The following is a 14,973-nucleotide window of genomic DNA, read 5'->3' on the forward strand; positions in this document are numbered from 1 at the left end:
CACACAACTCACGGTATTTGGTAATTCCTCATCCCATCCACCACTGTTCTCAGTTCATTCATGTTCCCATATCCATACTTACATAGTTGGAACCCAAGTGCCCAGTAAGGGGGTTGCATTGGTTTCCCAACAGCTGAACTATATTGTTGCACCACTTCATTGGGTGTTGGTCCAAGGAAAAGATAAAAGTCCAAAATTCCACCGATTGTACTGCGGTGGTCATAGATAAGTTAAACTGTCTGTTTTAAACAATTTTTAAGGTATGTGTCAACTTTTTAAATTATACCGCTGGTGTGTTTATACATCCCATGCTCTCTGTTGAAATAAGACATGGGTGTCACCTTATACACCATAAGCACATGGTATAGTTATGCACCCCATGCTTACTGCCAAGTTATAACATCGGCGCCTTTCTATACACAAACTGCGTCACATTATTTCTGTAAAAGTGACACCTGCCATAGACTATATAAATAAATTGCAAAAGTTCTACTCTATATGGACAAGGTCCTTGTCGTGGACCTAGGATTTAGGCTGGAGTTGACTCATTACCCCAACACACTGGCAGCTTTTTGTCTGTCGTTCATGCGAACAGTGTGACTTCGTTTCAGACTCACAATCACACAACTTTATACATACTTACCGGTAAGTAATTGAAGGCAAAGGTGTCAACTCCACCTCCATAGCATTGCTGTTAAGCAGAAGAACCCCATGCGCACTGCCTTGCTTTTCCATGGTAAGATGGAAAGGGTGGTAACCATAAAGATTTGCATTTTGCTAAAACAGATTGACAGATATTGGGTAAAAGGCTTTAAAACTTGGTCGATACAATTTTACAAATTTTTACTCTAGTCTACATGTTGGTGTGAAGCAAGGTTGTCTAAAGTCTAAACTGATACAAGCTATACATAACAGAAAATTAGATGAAGTTTTCAATATTAATTTAAAAAAAAACTACAGAATTTAAAGAAAAGTGTAAGTAAAAGCACAAAATTAGTCAAATAAACGAATCCAAACATAACGAAACCAAGACCTACCTTAACCCCTTCATCTTTTGCATGTAAGGTTTCCTTGGTCCAATAGAAATCATGTTTATGGTTCGCATGTTCCGCTTCACCGAGTCCATAAAGGTAATCTGTGGCAGCTTTTGTTGATATTTGAATAAATTGATCTTCAAATATAAATCCACCAACATTTGTGTCCATTCTGGTGGGAAATTTAATTTTTAATTAAAAGAAATAGTGGGGTTGGGAAAGATGGACACCTTTTTCGTTCTATTTGCTTGTTTCATTTGGTAGTAAACAAAATCATTCAAAGATTTATATCTTTACTACTATCTTTACGACTTCCATAGACCGGTGTTAATTGTTTAAAACATGATCAGGATATTTAAACCAACTGCCTTAGTGTGGGCTATCCGGTAGCATCTTGGGTGTTGGGATCTACATCCCAGGTTTCAGGTGTATCCCATTGAAAACCTCCACATTGAGAAACAGAATCTTGATTATCGAGTGTATGTAAACTGCCTTAGTGAGGTAAAGATGGTAGCACCCTAGGTGTTTGGCTTATTAGAGCAGCAGACCTACACTAAGGTTTTAAATTTATAGAATAAATAACTTCCACAAACTTACATAACTTCGCGTGTTGACCTTCTCACTACTTTAAATGCGAATGGTTGATCTTGGTAAATAACTTCGTACAAAGGTTCGCTCGGTTTGGTGGGATTCACCCCCCCTAGTGTCATCGGTACCTCGTATCTTGGATTGTTAGCGTCACTTATCTAAAGGAGGTAACTGTGTTTAAGTTTATGTAACGTATGGTAAAAAGAATTAAGAATCCAAACTAGATTATGAACTTTATAAACAAGAGTAATACAGAAACAATAAGTTCAAAAGTCAAAATGTTTAAAATGGACTTTATATTTGATATTAATTTTGGTTTAACATTAAAAGTAACCTTAATTTGGCAAATAGTTTGGCAAAACACATTTAACATATTTAGTTTAGTAATTATAATTTTATTGATTGGTTTTTGGTTGACGCATGGCATAATATATATTAGTGTAGCAGTCATGGCAAACCCACACAAACACAACCCAACCTTAATCCTAAGTTGATATTCGGAATGTTCTTCAACTTCGACCTTTAACCTTTGAACTGACCTCTCAAAAAACTCAGGAAGATTCCAACGTTCAAGATATAACTCTTCACCTATAATGTAGTGAAATAATGGGGATTATTAACTGGTAGTTTAATAGCAAGTTCGTTTGACTCACAAATTGCAACCAAGTTAGTTAACAACAACTAGAATATGACTCTGTGTTTAAGTGCTTGCACTGTAACCAAAGGACACCGGGTTCAAGGCTCGACACTAATGGGGTGCATGTGTTCTTAAGCAAAACACTTAACAGGCTTTGCTCCAGACTAGTGGTCACTAATGGGTTGTAGCACAATGGGTATTGGGGAGATAGACCAACTTTGGCTCAAATATCAGGTCCCATGGTGAGTCATGCTGTAAGAGCTCAATCATACATAAAAAAGGTAAAACCCTCTAGTCTACTGAGTATTCAGCCATATTTTCATGCAGTTATACCAGCTGTAGTGCTCATAGGAGCTGTGTCTTTCTTATAAGCTCCATAGTTAGCAGGGTAGTAACATGGGGGAACTCCTGGTATTGATACTGCATGCCATAGACATCCACGATTTAAACAACGTAGTTGGGTGGCTTTGATTGATGATTCAGGATGACAGTTGAACCTAAATAAATTGAATGAATAAATGTAACTTACTTTATTCTCTTCGGCTGGAAAACAACAGTCGTTATAACACAGGTGTTCATACACCTCATACCTGCTTACAAGTTACCATGTATGTTACTTTGTGGGTGATTATTTTCTGTATTTTTTTATGTATGGCTGATAATTTGGACAGTTTAATCTATTTATTAAATGGGTATACATCAATATTTGCATGTAAATAGAAATGTTCAATACTTAGATGTGATCTAAAGATACCAACAAAGTTTAAAAATCAAAACAGCTTCTAAAAAAATGTATCAAAACTATAAATCAGACAACTGGAGTAAGATAGTGGTAAATCCAATAAATATAAATAGTGTACACAGTATATAATGTTGGCTGTAATTCCACCCTTTTTCAAACAATATATAGTAAAGTATCGGGGATTGGGTGTAAATGCCACCCCATGTTTACACATTATGCGAATACCAGTCCAACTAGAAAATACCAAACCTGTCGGCATATTGGTTGGTATCCCATACTATTGTCCATTCAGTTGTAAGTTGTAAGTTCAACCCAGTGATTTGAAGCATCTGTTGATAATGTGATAAATATAACAAAGGGTAGAACATCTAAAGTAAATAAGCAAGAGAGATGGTTTAGATTTATATTTTTACTGACAGCAACAGCTTACATATGAATGAATGAGTGTTACTTATTTGTCCTGCCGTGACAATGACAGTCATTATAAAACAGGTATTCTCATACCGCTTGTATGTTACCATATATACATATATATACCTTTGTAGGTACTTATATATAAGGGCTCCCACAACTCAATTATAATAAGAACCCCTTTTATACAAAAAAGGTTAAAAGATAGTAATCATTTATAGCTTTGTCATCTGTTTCATTTGGGTGTTGTACATAATAGCACGCCATGGGATCAAAGATTTGGGTCAGAGTGTTCTCATTAAATTACCCCTTACCTTTGTGTTGCCATCAAATGTAAATTGTGAGTGCCTGACTCCATTCACGATCACGCGTGATACTTGCTCACCGTGAACACCCATCACAGTTATATGATCAAATATTGACGAATCAGCATCTGGGTATTCATTATGTTCAACCATGGATGATAAACTCTCCTGGGATGATAAATTGTTTATTTAATATTAGAAATTATTATTGAGGCAAAAACTCGGCAGTGAGTAATTTCTACAGAAACATAAAAGTTCATCTCAGTCCTTGTGGTGTTCAAACATAATGTAAAACAAAAGGCCTGAGTACAATTCAATCTCTGTTTTACAAGTTATGCAACAAAGTAGTAAATCAAAGATATGCTACATATCTATATATACAAACCACAACCAACCAACTAACCTGGTCTCCACTAAACCTTAACATCAAGTAAACCCCGTTTTCAAAGTCGTCAATTGAATCCCAGTCATCCCAAAATAAATGGCCACTTGCTTGTGATAGAGAGTCACCAATAGCGTAAATAATCCCAAGTCCGTTAGATCTTTGTAACTCAGTGGTACGTGCTGGGGTCTGGTGTAAAAGAGTTTACAATGTTAACTGAATAACTGATGATGTTACTCTTCTTAACTAAATACTGTGAAATTTAAAGTGATGTACATATATGTGTATCTTTATACCTCATGTTGATTGTCAGGTACAATGTGGGTTCTTATTAGAACATTAAAAGCAAGATTCCTGAGGGCATTACTGGTAAACGCATTTTTTGGGAAATTCAGCTTAATGTTAAATATACTACGAAGAGTGAAATGCATAATACCAAACTAAAAATGATTCGTATCTGTGTATAGTTTAATTATATGTCCGATAAAACTTTATCAATACACCACATGAATCAATAAGGTTTCTAATATTTTACAACTATAAATGTAACAGCATTTATCAATGTCACCCCAGATTTTGTAAAAAAAATAAAAACTTGACAGCTATATATGAAACACATGAATAAATTGTTGCTGAAACATCTTCACACCTGTGTAGGAATGATGCTTCCACCTTTTATGTGAATAGGAATATAATCCCATGGTGCATGGAAGTAAGTGAAGGTTTTCCTCAATCCAGTTGCTAACTTGGCACCTAAGGATGTTATGCTGTTAAATCTCTACCATATTGTAATAACTTGGATAAGCAGACAACAGTCTTTTAGTAAGTGATTTAGCAGAAGAGTTGGACCAATTTGGCACTGGTTTGCCAGTGATTTGACTTGGAACCTTATCTTAAAAATTGAAATTTAAAAATTACTGTATGACCTCTCTATCATTAGTTGTTGATACATTTTACTGAACTTAAAACAGCTACTGTCATGTTACATGTATATTATAAATGTAAAAGGGTTTTTCAAAGTTCAGAAACATTAGAAAGCGACAGTAGCCTCGAGTAGTCTTCAATCACCCACAAAGTAATACACATGGTAACTTCTAACTTGTATGCTGGCATGAGCCTGAGGTGTACGTAACAGAACATCGATGTTATAAAGACTGTCATTTTCCCGCCGCGCGGGGATAAAGCAAGTTACATCCGATTTAAACAGACATAGAAGTACATTTAACAACACAAGTATAAGACAAAGTACCTGTGTAGTAATCATACCACGTTGCATCAGGTACATAAGCTTTCACTGAATCTTCCCCTTCATGTAGAACTGGTGATATTAAAATGTTGCCTCCAAGTAAAAATTGTGTTTCAATCGTGTAAGTCGTGATGTCTGTTGGAAACCTGAGTAAAAGTAAAATATAAATAAGTTACCTAAATTCATACATATTATTATACAGAAGTAACACAACATAAATTTTGGTAATCTTTTTAAATACCATGATGAAGATTATTGAACTGTGTATAGAAGGGAATTAACAGCAAATTCAACAAAATAATTATATTCATATTAATACAGAGAAGAGCTTTCTGCAAAAGAGACAAGATTGAATTACAAAATAACAATTGCTGAGGATAAATATGCATTGAATCTTACTCCGCTAGTAAAGATCTGATGACTGTGCTTCCTGTAGTGTGTGCGTCGTAAAACAAAGTATAAAAGTAAGGAAGTATTGAATATCTGATCTCAAGCACTTTCTTAGAAGCAGCAATGAACCTGTGGTGGAATATGTGAAGAATATATTAAAAGAAATATAAACTTGATGTTTTAATACGGACAGTGATCATAGTTTCACCAAACTTACAAAATTCATTAGTTGTATAAATTCTTTTTTCCAGTAATACAAACTCGATGAGCATAGTTAAGAAGAAAATCTATCAACATTTTATTAAACCTAATTAAATATAGATAAATATGCCATATACAGTTGAAATAATAACTTTAAAACAACATAAAAATAGCACTAAATATGGAGCACATACTCTGGCCCAAAAGCAGCAGGGTCTTGGTCTTTAGATCCGAGTCCGTTATGGTTTCTACTAAATGGATAGAAGGCACCAAGTTGCATCCATCGCATGCAAAGTTCTTCTGTAGTGTCTTGGAAGAAGCCGCATATATCGGCACCAATATAAGGAATTCCAAACAAGTTGAATTCAAGCATCCCTGTAGTATTAAGATGCATGAATTAAGGTAGCAACATTAGGTACAAAGTTGTATATAGTACTTTGTATGCGGGTGGGGGGTGTATAAAATGGGGCACACGTGTTACAGTAACTAATATTGACTATCCAGGCAATAATAAATAAGTTCATTTATTAATAATAGTTTCGTTAATAGTAACAATACTGACTATGTTAGCTGTTGCTACCAGACACGCTAAAAGGGTTATTGAGCCTTTCTGGCAATGTATTTCTTAGAAAAACAACCATATTTAGGTCACATGACAATATCACACCAAAAAAAGCAATATTGTTGCACGCTGGGTGTTGGGGTAATTGGCCAACTCCGGCATAAATCTTTGGTTCCATGGTCTGTTATCCTGCAGGACTTCACCCACATTAAACACAAGAGAATATTGAAACTGTCTTTTACAGTCAGCCTAGCAATACAATTGCAAATATTCCACCCACCTATTATAGAAGCTCTAAGATGAGACCATAAGCTTGTATTGTCACCCAACCAATGCCCTGTGTATTTCCCACTGCCTGGAAAAGTTGATCTGCTGATCACCATGCACCGTTTACCAGTTGATAACCTGTGTAAGGGGTAAAAGTGTCTCTGATTTATGATTAATGAGAAAAATGGTTCTTATATACCAGAAACACAAGGTATATTCATTATTTAACACACATGGTGTATTTATTTATACACCTCATTCCTCTGTTTAGTTCTAACATTGTCTTCTTATATATCAAATACACTGGATGTTACGTACCTCATGCTCCTTGTCAAGATAATATATATCGAGCTCAAAAAACTCACCTACAAGCATCCAGGGTAGGTTTGGTTTGACTCCAGCCATACAAACTATGCATGTTGTAATGTACATCTAATTCCTGGGTTTGTGGGTTGTATTGTAAGTTAGACATGCAGGTCGTTTTTTCGAACAAGTCGTTTCCCAGTATAGCTGTTGATAATATTACATTTGGATTAAAACAGTTTTTTATAAAGTCTAACATATATATATCTCACCTGGATGGTAGGGCAACGGGTTGTCCCACTTGTTGTCGGGGCAACCGTTCGGTGAACCGTGAACAAAACTTGCAGGCTCGTTCATGTCCTAATAAGAAAGTACATTGTAGTTATTGTAATATTATAGGTAGAAACTGTTGCTGTCGGGCGTATTGCACCAGTATTATTCACATTGATAAAGCCAACATGTTTAAAAATTTGCTACACAAGTAAGAGCTGTTTTAGAAAAAAAGCATTATCTGTATCATATTAGAAGTGCTTAGGTTGGAACATTGTCATATGACATACATATATATGTTTAAATTAAGAAAACCAGTTTTGACACATCGGGTAATAAAAACAATATAACTTTGACAGAATGCTTTGCTATTAAAAAAAGCAGTAAAATTTTGGCTTTTGAATGGCTATTTTTGATTATTTTAATGTATTAGAAATTGTTTGACTTACAATCCAAAGCCCATCAAATTCAAGTCTTTTATGGAAATCCACAGTAAGATCTGACCACCATTGAATTGTAACTGGGTTGAAATAGTCAGGGAAAGCTGCATGAGCTCGGAATGTCTAAAACACAACTAGAATGTTAAAATATTGCTATAGTTGTTTGTAAGACTCAAGACTCAAGAGAAGCAAAAGTTACATGTTTTTGATCCCAATGATTTCTATTCTGTTTGGGTAAACTCCTAAAGGGTGGCACCCCATGAGACCTGAGATTGAAGCCACAGTTGGTCCATTACACCCAGCAAGCCAGCATGTTACAATATACTGATACCGATTGGCCTATGCGGCTATGTCTAATTGGGATAGACAGTTTGTTTGAACCCAGTGGTAACTAAATGAATTGTAGAACCCTGGATGTTAGAGTAAAGTGCCAAGTTTGGTCCATTACTGTAAGGTTCTATTTGGTATCACACTGTAGTACCTCAACAGAATAAATATAACCCAAAAGAAACATAACCCACATAAAATATGAATGTAACCCACATAGAATTAATATTACCCAAATGGAATATAAAAACTCACAGCAGTTTGATCATCCCAACCCCAAGTTGTATTAATATAAATCCCTGGCAAATCAGGCCACACTTTCCCGAATGCAATTTCCCCATCTGGATTTTGAATAAAGACATTCTGTTGCTTTCCCAGATCAAATGGTGGATAAGTGCCAGCAGTTTCGTTACCACTAATAGCAGGGTCGAAAATAATAATGTACCTAGAAGAAATTGGATCTATGGTTAACAATATATTTAAATTTTTAAACAATACATACTTTTTGCATAAAAGTACTTATCTTGATTTAGCTTAATAATAATGTATAAACCAATTTCACTATTGGTTTAACCCAGCAGTTCGAAAAACTTTTCAAACATTTTGCCTGGTGGACACAATCAAAGCATGCTATGGGAACAATGCAAAAACCACACCAATGAAAGAAGTTGCTGTACATTGCAATCCCTCTGGAACCGCTATGAAGTCCAAGTTAATATATATATATTTTTATATATTTATGTTAACTTATTTTGAAAACAAAATTCCAAAATATATATGTTTTTGACAGGTCGCTAATCCTAGTATAAATTACAACAGCAATGCTACATTTTGTACAAGCAATTGTCTATTTATTGAACCAAAACAAATAAAATATAATTCACTTCATTTTATGTGTGGATTTTAAATCTCTTGCAAAATCTTCCAACCCAGCATATGTTGTTGCATTGATTGTAAAATCTAGTTGTCTATCCATGTAGTCAATGTCAGTGTATTGAACATCCTGTAAAATATAGAGACCACTTAATTGAATATTGTAATTGATTCATTCATTAAAAATGAGGTATATTTTCTTAGTTTACCGATTAAGTATTAAAATTCGCCAGCGGTGTAAAAAGTGCCTATTTTCGATGCCGCCGGCATCGGCCGGAATTTTTAAAAACTGCCGGCAAAAAACGGCCGGCGTGGAAATCCGGAATTTATTTACTTCGCCGGCTGCGTAACATTTTGTTTCGTGTTAACGTATGCGTAAGTTACCTATTCGTGCAGTTCTGACGTAACAAACAGCTTTATATTATCATAAATCCGGCATTTATGTGGAGACAATGGCAATTGTGACGTAACATTACTAGCTATGTCGTATGGAACTTGCGGTATTTGATTGCGCCATAATAGGGATTTTGACTAATGTAATACGTAACAATACGAACAAATATTCAACTCGTGTTACCGAATATAAAACACAAACTATCTTAAAGCACTATTAATTTTCCGGTAATTATTATTACAAAGAAAATCCGTTGTAGGTAGAAACAAGCGAGTTTTTAAAACNTGTAGTTGGTAATCGCCGATTAGTTTTATAGTTTCATTAAAGTAGCAATCCTAGTAGAGTATTCCTTGCTTAAACTAGCGTCTGTTATTAATTTCAATGTTGACCGGACAAAGTTTGTCGCGCTTAGTATTAATGACACTATACCGTATTTATTAGAAAAGCTCAGTAGCAAAACTTTAATTTTACGGCTAAATGTTTAGTCCTGTGACACTTACGCGTGTGTTACACGTGAAAATCGTCGCGGCAATCAGACTTTGATCGGAAAAAGACGAAACATGATTGACACGTTTTTAATTAAATTCTTACGCTACGAAGTACCGCGGGAGAAATGGTTGGCTTATATCCAAAAGCCTCGTACATGGTGAAAGCGGCGCACGAACGCGGGGCTAGATAGAGGCAAAATTTGACGTCAGAACACACGCGCCGGGAAAACTGCCGGAAAAAATATAAATGCAAACCGGTATCGGCCGGATTTTTATTTTTTACATGCCTGAAATTCGCCATTCTTCTAGTTTGAATGAATGCAATTTATTATCCTTGCTTGGCAGGGCAACGACAGTCATATAACCCAGGTGTTTGTTTCACACAGCTTGTGTCCGCTTACAAAACCACATGTATAACTCATTCTTTTTTTTAACCATACAGCTAAAACAGAAATTTTTCGTATCACATATTGTGCAAATAAGCCATTCATACGCGATACCATATTTTTTTGTTTTATTTAAAGTCAACTTACATAAGGTATCTCTGAATCCAGCATTCTGTCCACCACCTTTTTCAATTTATCCAAGCTCCCATACCCATATCTACACAGCTGGAATCCTAGCGCCCACATAGGTGGCATGTATGGCCTGCCGATAGTTTCAGTGTACTGAGAGACAACAGACTCGGGTTCAGGACCAACAAAGATATAAAAGTCCATGATACCACCAACAGATCTGTATGTTAGTGCAGGTGTAGGCTGCATGGTCACATCTGGTAAAAGAAGTATTTAAATATAAAAATATCAAACCCTAAAGTGACCCTGAGACGTATGAAACAACAAACAAGACAACTATGTTATAAGTCTATCGTGCCGTGGAATGACAAAATAAATTCCATTCCTTCTTATGATATTTAAACCAGGATGAAGTCGTGCAGTGTGGCATATAAAAAAATACGTTTTTATACCAAAGAAACCTATAGCAGTTTTCGCATTTGATTAAAACCAAAAAAAACTTGTACATACAGTGTCCTACATTGTCATAAATAAATCTGCCAGTAAAGCAGTAAACATTAAGCTACACTTGCCTTGTGCATTGCTGTTAAGAAATAATATTCCATGAGCATTCCCGTCTCCCTCCATACACATATGGAAAGGATGGACTCCATATAAGTTTGCATTCGGCTGTGTGAAAGATATGTAAAGTTACATGCGTAGCCGCCAAACTGTAATGTTTATTAGATAACACTAGTGTACAAAATTACATGTTGGCCTGTCTGGTGCCCATTGTGCTACCACAGGTTTGGCGCCAACAATCACATATTCTATGAAGTTAAGGCCAGGTCTATTCTATATGGGTGAGGTGAGGTCCTATACAGCATGGCACTCATGTGCTATGCCTATGGGATTCAGTCCCAACTCCCAACCAAGGGGGTTAGTTATGGTTGGTTAATTATTAATTGGACAAAGGTAACATTTTAGATAATAAATTAAATATTTTAATATACTACAGTGCCTCTTGATTAAATTTAAACATTTAATCTATTGTGGTGTAACTAAATCCAACAGAAGGTATTATGACATTATACCCCAACACCCTGGTCTCTCGAAAACATTCCGTAAGTTTTCCATGACATGTCATGCTTGAACGATTCATGCATATGCTCTCCGAAGCCATACACATACTCAGATGCAAGTTTTGTGGAAATTTGAAGAAATTGGTCAGAAAACATCATACGACCAACAGTGGTGTCAAATCTGTGATAGATATTAATATTAAACCTATAGAAAGACTTATAGTAAGCTAAACAAATGACAATCAACCGGGATTTACTTGCACTTGTTAAGCCACATATAAAATATATGTTCAGGAAAATATCGCAAGTATAAAGAATGCAATCTGAAAGACACAAACAAAAAAAACTAAAATTTTTAGCCTCAAAAATACTGATCAACTCTACCGTGCATTTAGCTTGTTCAAAAGCTAACCCTAGCTACACAGGTTCAGGTTTAACTTACAAAATTGCATTTGTGCTTTTTCTTGTAACTTGTATCCCAAACAAGCCATTTGTTGAAGTAAATTGTACATCATATAAAGTATCTTGCACTGGAGTGTTTGAAGCACTTTCGTGGGTCCATGGGATTTCAAATCTCTTTACAGAAGTTGGTGCAATCTAAAAGATTATATATGAAGTTAGTGTGTTTTGCAAAGTTTTACCAAACTTCTGCCATTGCAGAAACCTGAAAAGGCAAATTGCTTCCAGTGATCACTTGGTCTGTTGTCCAAATAGTTGGTGATACAAAAAGAAGAACCAAAAAATAAATCGGCTGACAAGTTTCATATGTGGTAACTTCTAAGCGTGCACAAAGTGTATGAACAGAACACCCATGGCCGCCATGGGCCATGCTATAACAAATATTGTTTTGCCGCTTTGCAAAAATAAAAAGAGATCTTAATTTAAATACCACACCCGTTTAAATCATCCAAAATCATATTCATATATGTGTATAAATCAACTTACCGTAATACGCAGTTTATTGTTTGAAACTCTGGTATAAGTAACCAATAATTCATCGAATTCCTCCCCATAAGGTGAAGCTGCCGTTTTCGATTTCCCGATTCTTTGCGACAATCCTGTACTCGTAACCTCAAGCACTTCTATGATGGAATAACCATCTTTTCCGGAGTAAAAGCAAGAAGGAGCAGCAGTGTCCACAGTCGGGGGTAGCCATATGCATCTGCGAGTATAAGCAATGTACGTTATAACTAAAAACTATTGCGCAAATCCTTTATAACTGCCAAACCGTACAAAAAAAGTAAAATTACCTACTTACTTGTTGTAGCTACTGTAATATAAATGCAGCGCCTATTAAAATAAAATACATAAGTAATCAACTTACTATTTTTTGCAAAACTGACAACCAATAGCCTACATCAAAGTTAGTATAGAGTTTAGACCTCGGCCTACATAAGCGTTGTCTGCGAATGATGACGTCATTAAACAGTCCGCTATTTTTTAAATTGCCGCCTTTTTTGCTACATAATTTATGGTTAGTAATTAATTGGGGACGTTCACTCTCCGAATAGAAGAATCTTGCCAAAGGATACAAAAATAGTACGCAGATGCGAACGTCGTGCCTGGTATCCTTCATTAAAGAGAATAGTGCACTACTGTGAGCTGTGCTAAATACCCCCGGTGTACTTACCACTACTTGGTGTTATATTTTTTTACAGGACCTTAATTGAGCCAAAGCCATGCAGTTCCTAAAACTTCCTCCTAATAGTCGATAAACTTATAACCCAGATTGCAATAAAATCAAACAATTTATTGTTTGGATTAACGTATAGGAAGCTCTGGTCTTAAAAGTCTATTACTACCAATAAGCAACATTTCAAATATATACACACTTGCCCCACGCCACTTACCCTCGTTGCTGGCAAGTTTCTATGGTTGCACCACCCTCAGGAAAGCAATCGAAACGGTTTTTCTCGTCATCGCCTGTGTGTGGCGTCGTTTCGGTGGGTTCGGGTTTTACAGGAGTTGTTGTTGTAATGACAACAGCATTGCCTTTGTTTTGGTTTGGAACTATGAATGCAAGAGTCAAATAAAAATTTCTGCGAGACTGTTTACCTTGTAAAAAAAGGAAATGTAAATATACCTATACGTATACGGAGTACGTTCCTATATAAGTTTCTATATGGCAAATTGACTCATATCCAAAACCGGCAATTTAAAGTTTACGATTAAGAATCCCTAGTCAATAATGTGCTTCATAGTCCCTAAAACTCCTACTGCTACTAAATCCCGTGAAGTCCTGCATCGTGGCACGTCATGAATGTCTTGCTCAAGTACACATATACTATCGGTATCGAATACAAATCTTACCAATTACTTCAAAATATACGGGAAGAATAATCACAAGAACAATGATGGCGCAAATCATTAGGATTCCAGTTACTTTCACCATAGTGATCGATCCTTTTTGTGGATCATTTACTGAAGTTTGTCGTGTGGTTACATCCTTAGAAAATAATAATTTTTAGTTTAATTTTGGGAACGTATTTAAATTTGTAACTTTACACTTAAAAGTACTACGGGGTGAGATGGTACTACGGGGTGAGATGGTAGGGATTCGGCTTAATAATCATTCTGTAATATTTAAAAAATGCTGTGTCTGAATTTTATTCATGTGTAATAAAGATGGGTTACATCGTTAAACTACCACTCACTGTGTTTAAAAAAAAGGTTGGAAACAACGTGCGAAAAACTTAAAAACGTAGTATACTCCAGTCTATCGCATCATCTGCAGGTCTGCTTATTTTAAGCATTTTTGCTACACGGGGTATATTCGTAGCGGTTGCGGTAACTCCTGAAGCCTTTAAAGTGCAAAGTTCTAATTACTTTAATCAGTTAAAAATCCCCACCTATTTCGTCGGCCTATTCTATAAGTTTACTAGGATAAATAACCGCTAATAGCATAACTGAAGCATATAGGTGGTTAAACAAACCGGCTAAACACACATGAAACTCCTGGTATCGTATGTTGACTGTTTGACACTCATCGTAAAAACGTGCGACTTTGTTTGGGAGGGGCGTATTTATAGTAATTAGTTACTTGTGGCTTCATAGCGCAAACAAATCACAGCCAATTCAATACCTAAAAGTGGGCACGGGGTGTTTGAAATAGATCCCCGTGTAAACGCTAGTAGCGATGACACAAGTCATAGGAATATAGTAGGGTAGGGGAAGATAAAACACCTTTAGCACATAACATCCAAATATCCTGATCGTGTTTTAAACAATTAACAACGGTCTATGGGAGTTATGAATGTTTTTTGTTTACTATACTAAATGTGACGAGAAAATAGAATGAAAAGGTGTCCCATCTTCCCCCACCCTACTATACTATCACTTTTCTGTCATCCACTCTAGTCTATATTTCAAGGCCTTTTAGGCCAAAGTTAGCCAATTGCTCTATATGTGTATAAAGTTACTCACATTATCGTTGGAGTGGTCCACGTCAAGAGCAATCTCCTCAAACACATTATTCGAGCCGCTGTTTGAAGTCGGCATTCTGATTCTATTCCCAATGGGTTATAAAATGTTTCAGCT

At 35.9% G+C, this 14,973-nt stretch overlaps 1 protein-coding gene across 1 annotated transcript in view; it reads right to left on the bottom strand.

The window, feature by feature from the left end:
- Positions 1–14,973, bottom strand: part of LOC100175461 (maltase-glucoamylase, intestinal) — a 29,635-nt gene extending 14,662 nt beyond the window's left edge. Inside the window, exons 1-27 of the mRNA XM_018812404.2 lie at positions 14,860–14,973; positions 13,747–13,882; positions 13,287–13,446; positions 12,382–12,598; positions 11,879–12,033; positions 11,449–11,617; positions 10,948–11,044; positions 10,394–10,632; positions 8,990–9,108; positions 8,361–8,550; positions 7,788–7,901; positions 7,341–7,428; positions 7,131–7,275; positions 6,779–6,903; positions 6,131–6,311; positions 5,745–5,864; positions 5,349–5,491; positions 4,749–4,852; positions 4,121–4,288; positions 3,727–3,885; positions 3,251–3,330; positions 2,593–2,756; positions 2,101–2,210; positions 1,632–1,780; positions 1,038–1,206; positions 644–777; positions 13–210 (exon numbers count right to left, since the gene is read on the bottom strand). Coding sequence (XP_018667949.1) covers positions 13–210; positions 644–777; positions 1,038–1,206; positions 1,632–1,780; positions 2,101–2,210; positions 2,593–2,756; positions 3,251–3,330; positions 3,727–3,885; positions 4,121–4,288; positions 4,749–4,852; positions 5,349–5,491; positions 5,745–5,864; positions 6,131–6,311; positions 6,779–6,903; positions 7,131–7,275; positions 7,341–7,428; positions 7,788–7,901; positions 8,361–8,550; positions 8,990–9,108; positions 10,394–10,632; positions 10,948–11,044; positions 11,449–11,617; positions 11,879–12,033; positions 12,382–12,598; positions 13,287–13,446; positions 13,747–13,882; positions 14,860–14,934 — 3,908 coding nt within the window. The 5' untranslated portion in view covers positions 14,935–14,973. The remainder of the gene's footprint in view (positions 1–12; positions 211–643; positions 778–1,037; positions 1,207–1,631; positions 1,781–2,100; positions 2,211–2,592; positions 2,757–3,250; positions 3,331–3,726; positions 3,886–4,120; positions 4,289–4,748; positions 4,853–5,348; positions 5,492–5,744; positions 5,865–6,130; positions 6,312–6,778; positions 6,904–7,130; positions 7,276–7,340; positions 7,429–7,787; positions 7,902–8,360; positions 8,551–8,989; positions 9,109–10,393; positions 10,633–10,947; positions 11,045–11,448; positions 11,618–11,878; positions 12,034–12,381; positions 12,599–13,286; positions 13,447–13,746; positions 13,883–14,859) is intronic.

Source organism: Ciona intestinalis, chromosome 7 (assembly GCF_000224145.3).
Source record: "Ciona intestinalis chromosome 7, KH, whole genome shotgun sequence".
NCBI lineage: Eukaryota > Metazoa > Chordata > Ascidiacea > Phlebobranchia > Cionidae > Ciona > Ciona intestinalis.